At 49.7% G+C, this 12,233-nt stretch overlaps 5 protein-coding genes across 6 annotated transcripts; 3 read left to right on the plus strand and 2 right to left on the minus strand.

The window, feature by feature from the left end:
* Window positions 1-7: 7 nt before the first annotated feature.
* Window positions 8-493, plus strand: PPTG_04550 (hypothetical protein; the record flags this gene model as incomplete). The annotated part of the gene is made up of 1 exon (XM_008896796.1): window positions 8-493. The coding sequence occupies one exon, from the start codon at window positions 8-10 to the stop codon at window positions 491-493; it is 486 nt and encodes a 161-aa protein (XP_008895044.1).
* A 1,025-nt stretch (window positions 494-1,518) lies between these two features.
* On the plus strand, window positions 1,519-3,828 carry PPTG_04551. 2 transcript variants are annotated; one of them, XM_008896797.1, is made up of 2 exons: window positions 1,519-3,281; window positions 3,344-3,828. In XM_008896797.1, the coding sequence occupies exons 1-2, from the start codon at window positions 1,548-1,550 to the stop codon at window positions 3,695-3,697; spliced, it is 2,088 nt and encodes a 695-aa protein (XP_008895045.1). In that variant the 5' UTR covers window positions 1,519-1,547; the 3' UTR covers window positions 3,698-3,828. The 2 variants fall into 2 exon arrangements, with proteins under 2 accessions (XP_008895045.1, XP_008895046.1); XM_008896798.1 differs by having other exon boundaries at window positions 3,350-3,828.
* Window positions 3,829-4,242: 414 nt separating this feature from the next.
* PPTG_04552 (hypothetical protein) lies at window positions 4,243-5,173 on the minus strand. The gene has a single exon (XM_008896799.1). It carries the CDS (start codon window positions 5,055-5,057, stop codon window positions 4,371-4,373), a length of 687 nt encoding a protein of 228 aa, XP_008895047.1. The 5' UTR covers window positions 5,058-5,173; the 3' UTR covers window positions 4,243-4,370.
* A 1,495-nt stretch (window positions 5,174-6,668) lies between these two features.
* Window positions 6,669-10,137, minus strand: PPTG_04553 (hypothetical protein). Its single transcript, XM_008896800.1, has one exon. It carries the CDS (start codon window positions 10,089-10,091, stop codon window positions 7,377-7,379), a length of 2,715 nt encoding a protein of 904 aa, XP_008895048.1. The 5' UTR covers window positions 10,092-10,137; the 3' UTR covers window positions 6,669-7,376.
* A 715-nt stretch (window positions 10,138-10,852) lies between these two features.
* PPTG_21425 (hypothetical protein) lies at window positions 10,853-11,151 on the plus strand (the record flags this gene model as incomplete). Its single annotated transcript, XM_008897435.1, has 2 exons — window positions 10,853-11,040; window positions 11,139-11,151. The coding sequence occupies 2 exons, from the start codon at window positions 10,853-10,855 to the stop codon at window positions 11,149-11,151; spliced, it is 201 nt and encodes a 66-aa protein (XP_008895683.1).
* Between the last annotated feature and the right edge of the window lie 1,082 nt (window positions 11,152-12,233).

The raw sequence follows: 12,233 nt of genomic DNA on the forward strand, positions 1-12,233 counted from the left end.
TCCGACAATGCGCTCGCTATTGTTGGTCGTGCTTTCGACGCTGGCCGTGCTCCTAGCAGCCACCGAAGCTGTCTCGCCCAACGCTCCCAACCTCGAAGCCGTGACGAAGAATCGGAAGTACACCCTGACGTCTAAAATTCAACCATCGCCGGCTGAATACTCCGTCAATGAAAAGAGAAACTTGCGGACTGACAGCGGAAACATGGGCATGGAAGCTTTCAAGACAGACGATGAAGAGCGACTCTCTATCTCAACTATTGTGGAGAAAATAAAGGCCTTTCTCTATGGATTGAAGATCGGGTTTTCTCCTAAAACAGAGTCCAAGCTGGTGCTGCGCTTCGAGGAAAAGTTTTTTACCAAGATTTACAATGCCAAAGAGACGCCTGAAAGCCTAAGAGCCAAGTATATGGGTAGGAGAGGCAATGCCTTTTTCGAGAGATTCAATGCCTGGTACAAGAAAAAGGTTGCTGCAAACGAATTGGCGCCCAATTGAGGATGACTATACAAGAACATTTTTTTTTTTTACTGCGCGATCAATATTGCCGGGGAAAATTGCGGCAAACATGTTTTCTTCGATTGTGTATACCACGTCACAGAATTGCAGCCCCACGATGTTCATACAAGTCGAGCGATTTGATCAACAGACAACATAGCAGAGTAGTTAAAAAAAAAAAAAAAGAAAAAGAAATGTAACACGTTGTTATCATTCACCTCCCGCAGCTTAAGAAAGGCGATCCACATGTGTGAAGGGGTGCAATAAGTTCCTGATGTAACTTGCGAATCGGACATTATAGCGCAGACAACTCGGTATACGTACCAGAAAATAAGTCTAACACACATTTTACCTTCGACCCTTGCCTTTTTCTTGTGCTGAAAAATACTCACTCGGACCTGGGAAAACCAAAAATGGCCATCAGTGTCGGACGGATCATTCTAATTGTTAACTAATTACTCACATCACGACGCAAGCTTTATAGTTCTGGTAATCACAAATTAAGGGTATCCTTAACTTGCCTACTCTAACGGGATCCTACAAACGTTTCATTAAAAATGATCACGGGCGGCGAAAGGAGACAATTGAACCACGAGATGTGATGCGTTAAATACTCCCATGTTGGCATGGAGATTATGGTAAGGTTTTATCCTATTTAGGTCCTACGGGCCATAATGGGACCAACCAAAAAGCACGATGTATTTAAAGACGACCACGCATCTCAAACTGATCCAAAAGTGTACAACAACGAAACATGTCAAAACGAGCGACTGTAAATCGTGATAATTCTTATAATAGGATACAGGAAAACTTGATTTATTAAATTAAAAAGCCAAGTGTTTATACTTCAGGAAAACATTTTAACCAATAACCACTAGACGTTTTAAACCCCGACGTATCTGCTTCATATAAGTCGCATGTTTAATGTAAAGTAGGCGTCCATTACAAAATAAACCTCCTTAAAATATATTAATTTAATTTCAAAACATAATAAAACATTTTAGCATAATGTTTTTTTGTGCTTAACTCCCGGTTAAGTTACGAAAGTGTCTGCATGGACGCGGACAGAGAGCTCTTCATCCAGCAGCTCGTGGCGGCGTTGCAGGAGAACACGGCGCTGGCCGGTGGCGTTCCCTCTCTCTCCCCACGTTCTCCTGGTGCTGCTGATGGCGGTTCTAGCTCTGACAGCTCAACAGAGGGCGAGAAATCTCCGCAACAGTACACTGGGCTCTTCCTGTCCGAGTCCTACTCAACCCTCAGTGGAAATACCGAGCGACTGGCGCGAAATGCGTACAAGCAACTGCAGTTCGACTTTCCACAGCTTCAAGAGGCGTCAATCAATGCACTCGCGGAGCTCTACAGACGCGTATCAGCTGAGAAGTCGACGCAACTTGTAGCTGCCGAGATTCCAATTACTGCCACATTACTGGACGGTGTGGCATTCCTGAACGACCAGAGCCCGTCCTATGGCTCAAATGCAACACAAACACCTCGCAGCTCGGAAAGCAGTGCGCTACTAGCAGCGTCGCTGTTTCTGCTGGTCTTCCGCTTATGCTTGGAGTCGCCAGAGGACCCACGAGTGGAAAAACTGCTGTCATCACTGGAGATCAAACGATCGCAACAACAGACCAGAAAAACCGAAACTTCTAGCAATAAACCAGTACAGGAGGAAGCAGAAAGCGAGCTTGAGGAGAAGTATGCGGCCCAGGAAGACCCAGACGACTTGAGTCAAGTATACGAAGGACAGTTACCAGAGCCTCAAACTCATGTTATCCCCATGTGGAACCATCAGACGTCAGCTATATCGAGTACTTTAAGGATCGATAAACTCCGATATCTGGTGTCATGCACGTTCTCCTCATCTTTTGAAGGTGTATCCATGGAGAAGTGGGAGCAGTGGCGTCTGGAGGACGAACTCGTTGTCATCATGCGACTTCTAGTCGGTCACCCACCTGAAAACGACGACAAGATCGATGAAACAGAGAAAGACAAGCGCAATACCTTACCTGCCACACTTTATGGTCCTATTGGAGAGTGGAGCAGGTACCTGTACGTGCTACGAGACCGAGTTCTGCGCTTCCCAGGCGCCAGTCGCAACGCTTTATGGCGCCTGAAAGAGCTGATAGAATTCCTCCAGAGACACCAAACTGCAGCGAATCCGCATCACGGTATCCAGCCGCAACATTTGTTGTATCGCGTGCTGGCGGAGCTGGCAATTTCTCGAGAATTCCATCAAAGTGGCGCTCAGCGTGCACAACAAGGTCTGTCGCTGGTTATCCAAGAACTATTGCCATTCATCACGCAGGAGATTCATCAACTTGTACAGGTATCAAGTGCTGCAGAGGCCGATGACGGTGACGAGCTGGTTGTTGTGTTTCTGCAGCTGCTGCACTTCATGCTCTTTGCATCATCCAACGCACGTACGACCACCGAGAAACTTCACGAAAGCGGCATGTTGCGAACTCTCCTCATGCTTCTACCAGCATCTGATACTGACAAGACGCAAGCTGTGTATCTGGAGAAACGCTGGCTCCCAGCACTGCTGCGTCTTCTGGGCGAGTGTGCGCTGTGGCATGCTGGCTTTGCTGTGTACATTTCTCGAGTCCCGAAGTTCGTTAAACTACTTCCGACATTGAGGGAGCCATTTGTGGCTGAAGAACTGGTTCTCGGTCTTGCATTTCACCAGCATCAAGTGGCCATTTCGGTGAAGATGGACATTTGGGGGACATTTGTGTCCGAGTCATTATTCCCGCTAAAGTGCGAATCGTATCTTGATGCGATGAAGAAGGTAAGCAGACAATTAGTGGGGGTCGAATGGGTTTACTCTAACGTGTTTGTTATTGATGATAGCTTCAGGACGCCGTATTTGTATTGGACTGCTTGGAGAAGGCGCTTGTAGCGTTACGACCTGCGATGCAGAAGGAGCTACAGCGCAGTTTACAGCCGATCTACATTGGTTTTGCGCGGTCGTTCGAGTATCCAACGTTTGCTGCTGCGGAGGCAGCTCGACAGCAGGAAATCGCGCAGCAAGCGTTGAGTTTAAAGGAGGAGGATGACAAGGAGAAGAAGGAGGAAGATCGTGGTCAAGCGGAGGCGCTGCAGTTTACGGCGCTGAGGAATAAACTGCGACAGAGCGTCAAGTCGCTATTGTCTGCGCTGTCATCGGGCTTCGTCGGTGGTCGCGCGTCTTCCAAGTTAGACTGAGAATTAGATCAAGATGGCTACAGTTTTGTTAACTCGCTAGAAAACGTGTCCATTTCTATTTCAATGTGATCCCAGCCAATTAGAATTCACGGATACTGTAATTTCAGTAGTCGACCTGTCCACTTCAACAGTTGCGCTCTATTCTGATGGGTCCATTTTCATCAGGAAAGTTTTCTATTAGGTGACATACTGGATAACCTGAGATTCTGGTTGTATTTGTACGGTAAGGCCAACTTACATGTAAGGCCAAGTCTCTGAGCCAGAAACTCTGGCCAACGCTTGTTGCCTTAGGTAACCATCGCCAGCAACCAAAGGCGCGTTGGTACCGCTGGCAGCTACCACTGTTAGTGTCGAGCTTTTGGTGAGACCTGCAAGGTTCACGCTTTCACGCAAGCCAAAGAACGTTGCACAAACGTGATGGAAGGTCTCAATACTCAGTGACACGCGTGATATTTTCTAATTCCTTGTCCGGTGCTGGCTTCAATTAAAAATTCAAAGTTACTTGCCTTATCAGGTTGGGCGCTTTAGTTGCAAGCGAGGAATCAGTGATACGTGGCAGGTGCATTGCATTTCTCATTAAATAATTACGCTCAGAAGCTTCCAGTCCTGCTAGATAATCGATTCTACATACTCATACATGCTACAAGCTAGCGCGGTGACGCAAACCCCATACTTAGAACAAACACTCGAGCAGATCCTTCAAGTCCTGGTCCGAGAGAGCTTGTGGGTCCGTCGGCGTGTTCAGGAAGGAGAACTGTTGCAACTGCTCATCAACGGGAGCCAGGAACATCATCATGTCGTAGTCCAGGACGGGGAACTCATCGCAAGGCGACTGCATGGCCATAGTGGGCGACACAACCTTGACTGTCTGTTGCTTGGTTTGCTGATAATGCTGTTGACGCGAGCTGCGCGCGTTTGCCGGGAGCGGCACCGAGCGGTGCTGTGTCTTCATATGTCTCGTGAGGTTACCGGCCGTACTGAACGTCTTGCCGCAGCCTTCAACGACGCACGTGTGGATGGCGTTGCCATTGTGCACCTTTTGGTGCTTGGCCAGCATGTCCTTGCTCGTGAAGATGCGCGTGCAGCCAGCCACGGGGCATTCCATCCTTTGCAGCGAGTGTAGACGTTTGTGACGCGCCAGGTTACCGGACGTGCTGAAACGTTTGCCACACGATTGGATAGGGCATTGATGAGGCTGCTCACCCGTGTGCGTCTTCATGTGCTCATGCAGTGTAAATTTGCGGTGGAATCGACCACCGCACATCGGTACGGGGCACGCGAACGGCCGGTCCTGGTGCGGGTCGCGGATACGTGGCTGGCTCATCATATTGGTGGGACGGATGGCGGTGCTTGCAGGCATTGACGATGTGGTACTGGTAAAGCGGTTGAAGGCGCGCTTCAAATCGAAAAGTGAGTTGAGACTCTCAAACCTTCAGAGCAGCTCCGGTCGGTGTCAGGCTCGGACATACGGCGCCGTGATGGACCCTATCCACGCGCTGCAAAAAAGCTCGAGCTTGTCAGCGCATCTAAAACTGGATCGTCTCTTGTCCTGAGAGCAGTGTGGAGGACACATCAAAAGATAGCATTGAGCAATACGGCGATCGCCGAAGCCACCTCAACGTCGTGTTCTGCGTCGCGAACGAGACGTCCAAGGCGCGACTAGTGCTCTTGAATCCAACATTCTTGAAGGATTTTGCTGCAGTTTGGCACTGCATTGGTTCTCCAAGCAGAGATCATTTAACCAACACTAGAAGCCTGTATGAACAGCAGAAATCGCATCGTAAGTGGAATGAACTGTACTCGGCTCTTTTGACATGTTGGAAGAATAGCATGTCGCGGTGGTATCCGTCCAACTCTCTCCTTCGAGCAACGTGACGGCAAACCGCAACGGCAACAACACAACGTCCTCAACTTGCAGGAATCCACCGAGTTGCTCCTCCCGATTGCGATCTTCTGTCGAGTCCTGCGTAAATCATGTCAATGTTCCAAAATTGGTTGGTGCATTGGTGAGACCATCGAAATCGCGACACGAGGCATGTGGTGCACCTCGAAAAAACTTAAATTCATACTGCCAGCACCTTGCCCATTCATGTACACGCGAAACGCAGCTCTAAGCGAGCTCTTGGTCAACATTGGATGGCATATGCTGCCGCATAAGTATAGCTTCGCCGTCTGGCAAGGTCTGCAAAATTATCGCGGTATACAGATTGAATATGGGCAGTTTACTGCACGCAGGTTCGCACAAAATGCCCGTAATCTGCAGCACGCACCAAAAATTGAGTGTCGACCATTACGGTCACCCCAGAGCAGACAGCCTGGGGTTCGCCAAAGCAAAACAGCGCTCGCTGGGCAGATATCCTGGTCTACACAGATTCTAACGCGAACAGCGCCACAGAGAGAGCGGAAATCAATGTCCTACGCATTGTCATTCCTCCGTTCGTAACAGCACAACCTTCCAGCTGTCGGTCTCCCAAGATCAAATAGATGTAGCTGGTTGTCCGACGTGCGTGCCCAAACACACTTGCTTGGCTGGCACGTTGAAGCTGCACAAGCTCCGCTTGGTGAGATTGCGGCTGCTCGCATTGGCTTTGCGCTCCAAACACCGAGCAGAGAAAGACTCACATGCGGTGGCACCATCCTCAACGCTTCAGTCCGTTTGAGGGACGAACGCGAAGCGAACGCTGAACTCCATGGAAGCGTTCAGCAGAATCTCAGACTCCAACAGCACGACAATAAAGCCACACTGCGTATGGAGCGTGGGTCTCGACAGTGAGCCACCACTTGACGTGTCTCGATGTTTTCTACTGATTTCGCGGCACTTGGGCCGGGCAAAAATACCGTGGTACCCCGTGATAAGACCCATAATCAGAGCTATGAGAGCTGGGACTTCGAAAACAAGGCTTGTTGATCGTTGCAAGCACGTCACTGTGGCTAAGACGACGTATAGTGCCGTCGCTGCGCTGATCAAGCTCGGGTAGGAATTCAAGTGCGTCGTGTTCTGGAATATGTACCTGGCTGTTTACTGCGAATAAAACAGCCTGTCTGACAGAGGGTCCTTCTCTGGTCTTGCACTTCAAACTGCATCGGGTACCGGAATATGTACACTGCGTTTACCCGATCCCGGCCGCATGGAATTTCACGCTGCGAGAGCCATCTGCGCTGCGACTTGCAACTGGTGCACCAGCAGGACCTCGCAGATTGCTACTCGACAGCAGGCGAAGCGAACGTGATCCTTGTGTCGGCGGCGATCAAGTTTGTAGCCATGTGTCGGTGGTCGTCAGTTTGTTACCGGTATTATGGGATCAGAGACAGGTCGAAACGTCGTAAGAAAGATCGCGAGTGCGTGTTTATTGCACTGCGTGCACATCGGGCGTGTTGGACGCTGTTGCACCAACCAGCAAGCAAACAAGAAGAGATGAATGCGATACTCGTTGTCCCGAACTATTGGAATATCTGGTCAGGGCTGGCTGGATGTCCGCGGCTGTCCACTTTTGAGGGGGATCTACTGCTGGATGTAGCCTACTGGAAGCTGCGGGTGATGAATGTTACATGTACTTAACCCTGCCGTTTGATAGACTAGTGACGGCTCTCACGGTACGTCCTACTGTAGACAATAACGCGTAGTGGTGATTCATCCCGCGCTACTTTATCTTAACGTATCGTGGTGATGACTTCCTCTTTAGAAGCTGCTGAATGCCGTACTGCCACTGCCACTATTTCGCGTAGCCATCTCATTTGTCTTTGCAGCTCCGTCAAAAGCGGCAATGTAGCCAATTGCAGCCTCCAGCATCGTAGCATAATATCCAGTCTCTCCAATCATCAACGCGGTAATCATCGTCTCGCTGATCAAATGACGAGCCACGATTACACTTCGCAGTTTACAGCGTGCCAATACAAATATAAAAATCGGCAGGAAATCGTCTGCAGCCATCGGCGTCGGCTGCACAGACTTCCCCTTCCTGTCAGCTTTGAAGCCATGTTCTCTCGCGTGGGTCTCGTAAATACAGCGAGCCACTTCCACGAGGACTGCGGCCTTCTCTGACGGCAGCGAATAATTATCCATCGCGTTAAGTAAAGACACAGCAGACTTCCACTCAGTCGGAGACTGATGTGATGGCTGGATCTCAAGAAAACTCTGCGGCTGCGCAGCTACGAGTGCTCGAAGGCGTTCAAAACGTTCCTCTTCTTCCTGTCTTTGGCCTTGTGCAGCCCCCAATAGCTGGTAAATAATCTCCTGCAAAGGGATGAATGTCCGTCGCTCCAGTTTGTACAGCGCTGCACGTCGAGCTAGCGCCCACTCATCGTCTGTAGGTGCTCGCTTCCCATTCATAGCAGAGTCTCCCAGTTGTCGAGGCGTGTTCGGGTCCGCCACGGTGTTAAGATGCTCCATAATGAGCTCCAGTGATCGTTCCAAGAAGAATCGATAGTTCTTTAATGCCAGAAGACTGCGAGCGTCCTGCAGAGTCGTGACGTTATGGAGTTCTTGCGGTGTTGCACCCAATGATCCCTCTCGAAGTTCCTGGTCGCTGTCTGACTCGTTTCCACTCAGTCCGGGCGCCCACGGCTCCGATAGCCGCGTCCAGGCTGACGTACCTATCGCCGCTACCGAAGAAGCGGCCGGGTGTTCATATTTCTGACGAAACGTTAACAAGAAGCTGGCTATATGTTGCCGCATAGTGAAACTCGCAAGGTACTGATCACAAGTGCGTAATAACGAACGCAACGTCGGGGACGCAGAGCTCACAGCACTCAACACTCCACCTGGCTTTGCATGTAGCGAAGCCCATAATCGCAGCACATCACCACTACCTCGAGACGCGCTCAAGTCGTCTTCTTCGTCGCTTAACTCATCAGTAACTGCACCTCCATGAGCGTGACTGATTGCACCCAAATTATCACGAAAAGAACTGCCATCAAGCGCCAACGCCTCTGCACTGAGCAGTCGACGTTGAGCTACACTCTCGCGTAAGTCAAAGTACGGGCCTGGTCTTCCCTGTGGGTGATACGAGTCTCGACACAGCAGAGCGTCTTCAATACAGTACATCCAGTTCTCTCTATCACGCAGTTGAGCCGCCTGCAAAAGCAAAGTATAGTCTGGACCCACTTGAATGGCAAAGCTGGCATCACGACCACCAGCCACATGCACATCCACATAGTGAACTCGAGTCTGTGGATGGAATAGCAGCACTTCGCCTTTAAGTTTCGTACAGGAGGAGTCAGCGTAGTACCGCAATACCGATTTTTCCAGCACGAAGTAGCGCGCTTTCCAGTTCTTACGAACGTGTCCGCGTTTACGTAGCCAGCCGCTCATAGAGTCCAGGAAGGCGTCATCGAAGGCACTTGAGGACGTACTACTGGATAAACTACTACGACCCGAACGTAAACGTCGATAACGTACCCATTTCCGTCGACGGACTCGCAGTCTTTTACCTGAAGAGCTGGCAGGGGCTGAAGACGGTATTTCTCCACCTGTTTGGGACGGAGATTGACTCAATGAGTCAATAGATCTACCTCTTGAGCGGAGTGATGGTCGAGGAGTGAAATGGGAGAAGCTGGATGCGTATTGCCAGCCGTCGACTGCATTTTTTGGGCTGTTTACGGGGATTTCCAGATGCCAGGGACTCACCCACTCCCATCTGGGGCCCGTTAAGGAGCTCCCAGAGACGGAATTCGCAGTGTTATGAGCTGCAAGCTGTCGAGCGGCCGTGGAAGCTCTCGAAGCACTTGTAGCGGATCTGCTACGCTGTTTAGTAGAGGTAACACCAGGTTTATCAGCCGATGGAGGCTCAGGAAGTGAGATATCTGGGAATGTGGAGGACGGGAACCACTCCAGCAACACGTCTTCCTCTTCTTCTCTGCTGTGTGAGCGTCGTCTTCGTCTCGTTATGGAATGACGCACTACTCGCATGTATTTATCGGGATCTAGAGGCAGTAAATGGCCTTTAGAGCCCCACCCCAGCACCATTTGATAGCGTTGGTGTTCGTACACTTCTTCGGCCACGATCACGGGCTTTTTTCTCTCTGCGCGACTGCTGGTGCGCTGATTCTGCTTCTTATTGGGCTTTTTGGGGACTGCGAGCCGTGTGGGGGCGTAGAAGCTGCTGTCGTAGAGTGACGAGGGCGGAGGGATGTCCAGAGACTCCTGTTGGGGGAGAAGCGTGTGGCCACGTAGCTCCAAGAGGCTCTTGTTGCTGTCCAGGATGCTGCTGTTGCTGTTACTGCGGAGACTCAAGAGGAAGCTGCTGGCGTCCAGACTACGCGTGGAGGAGGTCACAGAGACGCTCGAGACGGCGCCTGAGCGAGAGGAGGAGGGAGTGCACGCGACCGCCAGCCAGTAGGACGCGTCACGTGCACTCACGGGCGGCCCTGAGTCGGTAGGCGGTAGCGACGCCATCTTGCCCGCAATGGGAAGCTTGAACTGTTCTCAACTAGGTTAAACAAGAGAGCAAATGAACCAATCACAACACGAAGCGGATGTACTTGAACGGGAGGTTGATGAAGTCGTACTTAAATGAGATATTGAAGATATGTTGAAGTGGGAGTGATGGTCTTTACCGCTGCCTAAAAATAGTCGACGGCATTACTTTTTTTTTATTTTATCAAACTACTGTAGCGAAGATGACACGAGCAGCAGCTTGGAGCTCTTGCAGTCGTGCGCTTGATGAACGAATACACAAGTCTCAGTGGCAGGCTCATCGCGATCGGGTCGAGTTTATCCAGTCATCTAGTTCTGTATCAGCTCAGGCCTTTTCCTCTGCTCTTGCGGCTTCTGCACACCCTCATCGCATCCACAGCAGTCAGAAATCCTCAACCACGTCAAAACTCGATAGACGTTCAAAATCAGCGGCAAAGGCACGTCAGAGGCAAATCGATCATGACAACCTCGCTTTAATCAAGACGATCATCGAACTCGACAATGCGAATTCACGCCGAGGAACTAAAAAGAAACAACCGATTCAACCACAAGATGGAAAACACCCAAAAGCTTCGGTGTTTGCAGACAAAAACACGATCGTGGTGCCGGAACGAGCTCATTGCGATCACGAATGTCTACATCCGTTGCCAGACGTTCCACAGACACCAGCTAGTCATGTACTCTACACTCGCGCTTCAGCCACTATGAAAAATAATTTTGTCGAATACAATGCACCAACAATGATGCACTCATCGAACTCAACTTCGGCCGCGGCTCGGGTGCGATCACGAGCTCAATCAAAAATTTTACACGAGAACAAGAAGATTATTCGGCGAATCCTCAATGCTCGGACAACAGTCGATCGCGCTGCGTTGGAACGTCATGAAGAGAAGCATTTCAAACTGCGCACCATCATGTCGCGCCATCGGTTAGCTTCCAAAGCATTGCGAACCCCACACAGGCAAAGCAGAGATACTAGTGTTGCTGTCGTACCTTTGGACACCGGCACTAACCACTATGATTCAGCAATTCGCGTTGACCCCATAAGCCACCTTGCTCAGCAACCAAAACATCGTCCTTGCTCCGCCCCACAAACCGCCTCCAGATCAAGAGCTACGGCATCAATACATTCTGCAAGAATGCTTGACAACAGTGAGGCGTTGATCTCGAGAATAAGTAAGATGACGATCGATAATCAATGTGAATAAATGCATTTTGAAAAATATCAATTACGTTCGTGCATCCTTCATGCTAGCACTCCTTCATTGCTGAGAACACTCCTCATTGGGTGGATGAGATGCAGAGCCTCGTTGGACCGACGAAGCGAATTCATACAGGTGTTGGTAGGACGGCATGACCGTCACATTAGAACTGATCTTTTTTTTTTTTACTGTTCGGACATAAGCGTTGGTACATAACTTTTGAATTGCTTTCAAAAGCGGTGATTCTCGGAGTATCCGATGAAAGTTAGTTTTTTTACAGGACAAAAATCTCATATTGTCCTAATGGGTCTTGTAACGTATTGAGGAAGCTTAGTAAATGGATAAGTGAATTAATGTTTCAACACGCTAAAGGCGTAGACCTCTGTAGGTCCTCGTCCTCCACCAATTTGCTCACTCCTATTGTTTACAGACACATGTACCGCCACTATACTCCACATATTAAATTTGCTAATTGTATGTATCCCACTGCAGATCATTTCTATGATGATGGTACCAGTTTGCTCTGGTAATTATTAATGAGAGTGGTTGCTGCTCCAGACTGGTATCATAAAACAGCCAATTTGCCGCTGTTGGCAAGCATTGGTACGTAGCTTCCAGCGAGCGTTGAGCGGGTGCTGTAGTATGATTAAGGGCACTAGTGGAGATGCTACTCGATCCTCCAAACCGAGCAACATTATGATCAAGGGGAAGGAAACAGCGTTGTTGCGTTTTCGGGCGGGCCCTAAGTTGAGTCTCTGTACAGAAATAGCCGTTATTAGGCCATTAACAAGGGCATGTATTCCCTTATTAAGGACAACAGATGGCTCCCAGTCTGGAGCAGCAACACGTGCCATTATTAATACCAGTGGTACACTGATTAGTACTCGTACTTATCAGTGAATCATGGAGGTTTTGAGTA

Source organism: Phytophthora parasitica (assembly GCF_000247585.1).
Source record: "Phytophthora parasitica INRA-310 unplaced genomic scaffold supercont2.5, whole genome shotgun sequence".
Taxonomy (NCBI): domain Eukaryota; phylum Oomycota; class Peronosporomycetes; order Peronosporales; family Peronosporaceae; genus Phytophthora; species Phytophthora nicotianae.